We start from the raw sequence: 9485 nt of genomic DNA, 5'->3' as shown, positions 1-9485 counted from the left end.
GCTTACCTTTGTAGATGCGCCCGAGGCCTCTGTAGTCCATCTGGTCTGAGCAGTTGAAGACGACGACATACTTGGCGAGCGTTTTGCCCATGTCCTTGACAGTTTCCGTCTTCCCCGTTCCAGCAGGGCCGCAAGGGGAGCCCCCCATGCTCATCTCCAGCGCCTGCGCCAGTGTGATATAGCACCTTGCAAACAAACGTTCACATTGAAGGGCAGCGTAAAGTTACCTGGAGCAGTACTCAATAGTCAGGTCTTAGTGATATGCAGTAAATATTACGTTAGTTTATGTTACTCTGAGTTTAGATCTTGTTTCCCGAGAATGTCGAGTACTCAGTGTATCAGGTTAATGTTGTATATCAGTGACGTGCCATTAGATATGAAAAGTATCAAGTACCTATTACTTTAGTTGCTTACATAGCTCCAATGTATCATGAGAAACGTCGTTAAAGTGAATGCTTCATCAGATACGGATTTGCGAGTGTTGAGCATGAAAATGGCAACCTCGTGCAGATCGCTGTTTAGCCGACCGCACTTACCACCTCCAACTACACACTGTTCGTGCTTACGAGCAGCGCACGCGCACAACCCCAGTGTGTAACTTGAATGCAAAGGGTGGTGATGGTTTCACTGCTTTTTCCGCCACTGGAAATATTCTGCTATCGTTTAGTAAGGGGTAAGAATACGTGTACAGTCTCTCTTGGAGGCTAGTTAATATATAACAGTATAATACGCTAGGAAGTAAGTTGCATATGTAGGAAAGAAATCGGGTGCACAGACGTATTATTCCATTTCTTGTACTCATTTCAACTTCAGAAAACAAAGGGAGCAATGTCAGAACCGTGAAAACATAGGACTTTAACTTTGGACAGTAAATCAGACACCTCAAGAGTTTGAAGACTGCCCCCCTTAAGGACAACATGAAGATGACAATGAACCTTCACTTATAGCGAGACTTCTGCATTACGACATACTTGGGGGCACACTTGTCTGAGTAGAGGAAACATTTAGGTCTTTACACCATTACCAGCTTACCTCTTCGGTTGAACGCAGTAATGAATTACCCTAGTACTAAGTACATCCACTGCGCAGCAGAAATTTAGATATAGTTCTATCGACAGTTTATTAATGTGAGCTACTAACTGTAACAGTAGCATGTTATTCATCTTCTGTAGGAAAAGAAATTTGCGTCTTTAAAAAGAAAGTTTTAAGACGTCTTCTCTGAGTCTAGAAGGTGTTTCAACTTTTAGCACTTCTTCCCTAGGAAGGCTGTCTTTTTCAGATAAACAGCCTGAAAATATCTGTGAAGGTGATATCAGTAAATTCACTCAACAGGATGATAAATCGATTTTACATACAAATACGCTGTCGCAATAAAATGCGAGAAGTGAATGAAATAGGCTACTAAAATGTGGAACAAAACAATATCGGCGACAGTCGTAAGCTGCACAGTAGTAGTAGAGTACTGGGGCTCCCAGGATACTTTTCTCTCACCCATCCCTACCACCACCCCCAGATGACGTCATGGCGGTGCCCTTTCAGGGACTCAAACCCTAGTCCTTCTGGATGGAAAGCACATGTGCACCGCCCAACATACGGAAACTGTGCAGATGCAGGAGAGGAAGGTTAGGTTAGTATACTTTATTTATTTTGGCTGGGAAACGGAAGTAAAGATAGGTCCTAATTACGCAACTACACTCCTGGAAATGGAAAAAAGAACACATTGACACCGGTGTGTCAGACCCACCATACTTGCTCCGGACACTGCGAGAGGGCTGTACAAGCAATGATCACACGCACGGCACAGCGGACACACCAGGAACCGCGGTGTTGGCCGTCGAATGGCGCTAGCTGCGCAGCATTTGTGCACCGCCGCCGTCAGTGTCAGCCAGTTTGCCGTGGCATACGGAGCTCCATCGCAGTCTTTAACACTGGTAGCATGCCGCGACAGCGTGGACGTGAACCGTATGTGCAGTTGACGGACTTTGAGCGAGGGCGTATAGTGGGCATGCGGGAGGCCGGGTGGACGTACCGCCGAATTGCTCAACACGTGGGGCGTGAGGTCTCCACAGTACATCGATGTTGTCGCCAGTGGTCGGCGGAAGGTGCACGTGCCCGTCGACCTGGGACCGGACCGCAGCGACGCACGGATGCACGCCAAGACCGTAGGATCCTACGCAGTGCCGTAGGGGACCGCACCGCCACTTCCCAGCAAATTAGGGACACTGCTGCTCCTGGGGTATCGGCGAGGACCATTCGCAACCGTCTCCATGAAGCTGGGCTACGGTCCCGCACACCGTTAGGCCGTCTTCCGCTCACGCCCCAACATCGTGCAGCCCGCCTCCAGTGGTGTCGCGACAGACGTGAATGGAGGGACGAATGGAGACGTGTCGTCTTCAGCGATGAGAGTCGCTTCTGCCTTGGTGCCAATGATGGTCGTATGCGTGTTTGGCACCGTGCAGGTGAGCGCCACAATCAGGACTGCATACGACCGAGGCACACAGGGCCAACACCCGGCATCATGGTGTGAGGAGCGATCTCCTACACTGGCCGTACACCACTGGTGATCGTCGAGGGGACACTGAATAGTGCACGGTACATCCAAACCGTCATCGAACCCATCGTTCTACCATTCCTAGACCGGCAAGGGAACTTGCTGTTCCAACAGGACAATGCACGTCCGCATGTATCCCGTGCCACCCAACGTGCTCTAGAAGGTGTAAGTCAACTACCCTGGCCAGCAAGATCTCCGGATCTGTCCCCCATTGAGCATGTTTGGGACTGGATGAAGCGTCGTCTCACGCGGTCTGCACGTCCAGCACGAACGCTGGTCCAACTGAGGCGCCAGGTGGAAATGGCATGGCAAGCCGTTCCACAGGACTACATCCAGCATCTCTAGGATCGTCTCCATGGGAGAATAGCAGCCTGCATTGCTGCGAAAGGTGGATATACACTGTACTAGTGCCGACATTGTGCATGCTCTGTTGCCTGTGTCTATGTGCCTGTAGTTCTGTCAGTGTGATCATGTGATGTATCTGACCCCAGGAATGTGTCAATAAAGTTTCCCCTTCCTGGGACAATGAATTCACGGTGTTCTTATTTCAATTTCCAGGAGTGTATATGCATAGCGTAACACAAGGAGTGCCTAAATCCGCAATATAGGTCAAAAATTGAGGATTTCATACAACTGGTGTTATCCTGCTGCGAAAAAAATTCACATTACCACTCGAAACTAGTGTCAGATATACTGAAAGTCTACCCTTCACCAACAAGCCGTCTGGAAAAAAGGCTGGAGTGGAAGGTACTAGCTTTATTTTTGGCGGGAACTTCATTCAACCGTCGAGATGCTAGTGTTGGACAGAGAGAAGTTTAATAAGTGTGTTACCTGGAACATACAGCTGAGGATTGTGCCTATCGCTGTTTGGCGTCAGAGTTCGCTACAGATATCTCGACGACAATCACCCTGCAGCCGAGATAATCGAAGCTAATACACGCTACCACAACTGATGGAAAATGCTTCAGTGTTCTTATTACACACCGAAATTGTCGTGAAAAATAAATCAGCACTCTTAATTAACAGTTCATAATCCAGCACGTACTCGGGGCATAGCTGCGTCGGCGTCCTCACACACACTGGACTATCCCCACACTGCCCCCACAAATGCCCGTCATTCTGAATGTGAAAACATCTCATACAGGTAAGAAAAGGGGATCGATACGCTTTCAACTATCTAGCTTCAACCACTTTTCAAGGTCATCAAACCACCCACTTCCACGTCCGAAATACATGCACATATATCGTTGTATATAGGAAACGTCTTAGTATTTGTTTCTTTCTCCAATCAGTAATTTGACAAATAGAGAGAAGGTATGTTCTCGAAATCTAATACATATCTAATTTTCTTCCTGTAAAATACTTGTTTTATGGCTTTGACTATTTGCTCAATTCCTTCCTACAGTTCTTCTAGACGAGAGCATTCGGGGATTTTAATTTTTCCTCTTATCCTGTGACGCAATTGTTAAAGTGTTCCACATCTTCCTATGCGTGTGTCGGCAACACTTCAGCTCCACATTCTTGTGAGATTTCTGTATAGAACTTTAGGTTTACAACTTTTGCAAACGAGCGTCTATTAAATGTAGTTATTACATCAGTTTTAAACTCGACAGATGGCTGTACTGTTGCTAGGTGGGCAACGTCCAGCTCACCACACTTAGAATATAACCATCCTTTTTTAGCCGATCCAAATGGGAACAGAGCTTAATAAACTCGTTTTACCTGTATCCCTTAATATAGCAAACATTCTCGATCCCATTGATTTAGGCCCGTACTCCAACACGTAGCCGGTTTCCATTGCTGTTTATTGTAAATGCCAATATTTTATATTCCCACTTCATAGCCAGATTCCTCCATAGTATGTGTTTAAATCTATATATAGACCTGGCCTGCACATCCACAACAACTTTTTCCTTTTCAAATCACTGCTTACATTTTTCCTTTTGGCTGTTGTCTTTTCCATTTACTCCAGTTTTCTTTTCTTTACTTTAAGGTCCTCCATTTCCAGTTTTCTTTTCGATAAGCTTAATACATTAACTGCACTTAAAGGAGTAATTTCTTTGACGGGGATTGGTTTAAGTCTGTTTGATACATTGGTTCTTTTTATTATGACTTGTGGTATAACACTATTTGTAGGGATCAGTCTCAGTTCGGTGATATCTATATTGTAAAATATTGTGGAAACAAAGTTCTTGACTCAGAAAAATAAGTTTCTCCTGCTTTAACATAACACTTCCGTGTGATACTTATATTTTCTTTGTTGCAGTCAGAGTTAAGACTTTCCATGTAGTTTACAGGTAGATAATTAAAACTGTATGCAGACAGACCATAACTTATAGACTTTTCTCAGTGTTGAGAGTCTGGCAGACTTACTTGCACACTAGTCAATATTCGGGTATTCTTCTTACCCCAAGAGACAAATTGCAGAACGTTGTTAAACACCGCACAACAATTGTTCTGTAACTTATTAGTTAGCTGACACCACACGGACGCAATGGGCACGAAGTAAAGTGGAGCCCATTGTAAACACTGCTAGTTGGTGTCTGATACACTTAAACAGCCTTACACAAGATCGAACACGCGAACCATTCTGTAGTTGTATATTGTAGCCTCCAGGCTGATAATGCCATGCTCCTTAGCCAAAGAAGATGTAAAATTTTCCCATAGTCGCGTGTCTGGACACTTTGTAAAATCTGTAAGATGGTTATGATAACTTTGTTTACTCCTTGACGTGTGATTTGACATATAAATTTGTTACACATCTTTACAACTGCAGCTCATCCACATTAAACAGTCTATTTCAGATGTCTTTTCGTTGTCCACAATCACATTGCTGCTTCCCTGGCGGTCTCCTTCCATGCAGAAGTCGTGGGTTGATAGTAGGTAGTCGCACATCTCCATTTGATTCAAAATTCGGGTAAAGTATTGCGTTATGTCTAAATCTGAAAGGTAATAATTGTCTACAAGCAGATGCTTTTATGTTCCAGGCAACTCTTACATTCGAACATCCAATTTAACGTGGGCTATTTCCACGTTACATGATACAGGCACAGGATGTTATATTTCTTCGAAATTGCTTCCAATGCTTCTTTGCTGGTTTTATCCACTATTCCTCTTGCTGTTACACTGTCGTTTCCATGTATGAGAAACGGTAGCTTCGTCTTGACACTATGCACTTCAGTGACAAACTTGAAGAATTTACTACGTAGATAATAGTTAAATGAGCCACACATCTCCTTATTTAACATTACAGATCGTCCCTTCTCTAATTGCTCCTGACACTCCCCTTAATCACAGATTTTAACTATAATAATGTTATCGCAAAATGGTTCTGTAAATTCTTCTAGCTAAGGAGCGTACTATTTTCGGTGTAATTTATGACAATGTCAGAAACAAGATTGTCCAGATTCTCCAGTAGTAATCATAAATCAAAACGTTCGTCGGTTGATCTTGTGCTCCTCCCTAATAGCCGAGGCATGTTAAGCACTTTAGAGGAATCCATGTTGACACTTTCAGCTACCACAGAAGACTGATCAGTATCAGCCGTCAAGCCTCTTTTATACTCTAAAGATCCATGATGGTGACACTTGCGGTCACGTATTCTTTTAGTCATACATTCTAAACTTTATAATATTTGCAATCTAATTGTAAACTCCTAAGACATTTTCTATATACAACTATCTATATTGTCCGCCCCCGGTAGCTGAGCCGGCCGGTGTGGCCGTTGGTCGTGCGGTTCTACGCGCTTCAGTCTGGAACCGCGTGCCCACTACGGTCGCAGGTACGAATCCTGCCTCGGGCATGGATGTGTGTGATGTCCTTAGGTTAGTTAGGTTTAAGTAGTTCTAAGTTCTAGGGGACTGATGGCCACAGATGTTAAGTCCCATAGTGCTCAGGGCCATTTGAACCCGGTAGCTGAGTGATGCCGGCACGATAGCTCAGCGTGTTCGGTCAGAGCGTTAGCTACTCTTTGTAGTAGAAAAACTGAGCTAACGGATCAACGAACTAACTGAACGGGTGTCATCGGACGTCCGCCATAAACAAATTCAAAGAAAAATATACAGGGTGTTTCAAAAATGACCGGTATATTTGAAACGGCAATAAAAACTAAACGAGCAGCGATAGAAATACACCGTTTGTTGCAATATGCTTGGGACAACAGTACTTTTCAGGCGGACAAACTTTCGAAATTACAATAGTTACAATTTTCAACAACAGATAGCGCTGTGGTCTGGGAAACTCTATAGTAGGATATTTTCCACATATCCACCATGCGTAGCAATAATATGGCGTAGTCTCTGAATGAAATTACCCGAAACCTTTGACAACGTGTCTGGCGGAATGGCTTCACATGCAGATGAGATGTACTGCTTCAGCTGTTCAATTGTTTCTGGATTCTGGCGGTACACCTGGTCTTTCAAGTGTCCCCACAGAAAGAAGTCACAGGGGTTCATGTCTGGCGAATAGGGAGGCCAATCCACGCCGCCTCCTGTATGTTTCGGATAGCCCAAAGCAATCACACGATCATCGAAATATTCATTCAGGAAATTAAAGACGTCGGCCGTGCGATGTGGCCGGGCACCATCTTGCATAAACCACGAGGTGTTCGCAGTGTCGTCTAAGGCAGTTTGTACCGCCACAAATTCACGAAGAATGTCCAGATAGCGTGATGCAGTAATCGTTTCGGATCTGAAAAATGGGCCAATGATTCCTTTGGAAGAAATGGCGGCCCAGACCAGTACTTTTTGAGGATGCAGGGACGATGGGACTGCAACATGGGGCTTTTCGGTTCCCCATATGCGCCAGTTCTGTTTATTGACGAAGCCGTCCAGGTAAAAATAAGCTTCGTCAGTAAACCAAATGCTGCCCACATGCATATCGCCGTCATCAATCCTGTGCACTATATCGTTAGCGAATGTCTCTCGTGCAGCAATGGTAGCAGCGCTGAGGGGTTGCCGCGTTTGAATTTTGTATGGATAGAGGTGTACACTCTGGCGCATGAGACGATACGTGGACGTTGGCGTCATTTGGACCGCAGCTGCAACACGGCGGACGGAAACCCGAGGCCGCTGTTGGATCACCTTCTGCACTAGCTGCGCGTTGCCCTCTGTGGTTGCCGTACGCGGTCGCCCTACCTTTCCAGCACGTTCATCCGTCACGTTCCCAGTCCGTTGAAATTTTTCAAACAGATCCTTTATTGTATCGCTTTTCGGTCCTTTGGTTACATTAAACCTCCGTTGAAAACTTCGTCTTGTTGCAACAACACTGTGTTCTGGGCGGTGGAATTCCAACACCAGAAAAATCCTCTGTTCTAAGGAATAAACCATGTTGTCTACAGCACACTTGCACGTTGTGAACAGCACATGCTTACAGCAGAAAGACGACGTACAGAATGGCGCACCCACAGACTGCGTTGTCTTCTATATCTTTCACATCACATGCAGCGCCATCTGTTGTTGAAAATTGTAACTACTTTAATTTCGAAAGTTTGTCTGCCTGAAAATGTACTGTTGTCCCAAGCATATTGCAACAAACGGTGTATTTCTATCGCTGCTCGTTTAGTTTTTATTGCCGTTTCAAATATACCGGTCATTTTTGAAACACCCTTTAGAACAAAATGTTTTTCGCCACACGGTAGCTCAGCGTGTTCGGTCAGAGGGCTTAGCTACACACTGTAATAAAAAACTGAGTGAACGGATCAACGAACAACGTAAACGAGTGTCATCGGACGTCCGCCACGAACAAAGTCAACGACACCACAGAACAAAATGAGATTTTAAAAAAAAAAGTGGTCAGCGCCACAGAATGTCAATCCTAAGAGGCCGGGTTCGATTCCCGGCTGGGTCGGAGATTTTCTCCGCTCAGGCGCTGGGTGTTGTGTCGTCCTAATCATCATCATTTCATTCCCATCGACGCGCATGTCGCCGAAGTGGCGTCAAATCGAAAGACTTGCAGCTGGCGAACGGTCTACCCGACGGGCGGCCCTAGCCACACGACATTTATTTATTTACTATCTATATTCTTCTATCTCGGATGTGGAAGTGGGTGGCTGGATGACCTCGAAAAGTAGTTTAAACTAGGTAGCTGAAAGTATAGTGACCCCACTTTTCTCAGCCATATGAAAGGCTGTATTCTGTAATGTTATTTCACGTGCCTGAAATGTTTTAATACACACATGCGTGATAGTTTATTTACAGACACTGATTTGAATGTGAGACACGCTCTCAGTTGGTGTAATTTGTTCATCAAGCTGAAAGAAACTGCTTAATATAGATGTTTTTTCTTCGGAGTTTAAATACTTGCTTTTTCTTTGATCTGATGACGGTTTGGAAATAACAAGAACATTCTGCGGAGATCGTTAGTTTTCGCAGCAAATTAGTGGATTTATATTTCAGATTTTACACAGTGCGGACATGTGTAGGTGGTGTATAGCCCAACCATCTTCAGTATGGTCACTTGTAATCGGCGGCGGTTCAAAAATGATTCAAATGGCTCTTAGCACTATGCGACTTAACTTCTGAGGTCATCAGTCGCCTAGAACTTAGAACTAATTAAACCTAACTAACCTAAGGACATCACACACATCCATGCCCGAGGTAGGATTCGAACCTGCGACCGTAGCGGTCACTCGGCTCCAGACTGTAGCCCCTAGAACCGCACGGCCACTCCGGCCGGCAAAATGCACACTAACCCAGGATCGGCGGCGGTGCTGTAGTTTTCTTTTTTTTTTATTTCGTTGGATGTCACAAAATAATGAGATGCGGATTGTATCCTGCAATCGAACGTAAGAACTATACGTATTTTGCTCGTAAAACTAAAAGAAAATGGACTACACGTATTTTAGTGGAAAGAGCACATTTATTATCGTCGCGATTATGTTTTCCATTTTAATAGACGCTCGCTTATAAAAGATGTGTTGACGTTAAATAAAAGT

The 9485-nt window shown here is 44.7% G+C and overlaps 1 protein-coding gene across 1 annotated transcript in view; it reads right to left on the bottom strand.

Moving 5' to 3' along the window:
* LOC124556419 (dynein axonemal heavy chain 5) overlaps positions 1 to 9485 on the bottom strand; it is an 876134-nt gene that overhangs the window by 398209 nt on the left and 468440 nt on the right. Inside the window, exon 36 of the mRNA XM_047130377.1 lies at positions 7 to 185. Coding sequence (XP_046986333.1) covers positions 7 to 185 — 179 coding nt within the window. The remainder of the gene's footprint in view (positions 1 to 6; positions 186 to 9485) is intronic.

This window comes from Schistocerca americana, chromosome X (genome assembly GCF_021461395.2).
Source record: "Schistocerca americana isolate TAMUIC-IGC-003095 chromosome X, iqSchAmer2.1, whole genome shotgun sequence".
Taxonomy (NCBI): Eukaryota; Metazoa; Arthropoda; class Insecta; order Orthoptera; family Acrididae; genus Schistocerca; species Schistocerca americana.
This window is presented reverse-complemented; position numbering and strand designations above follow the sequence as displayed.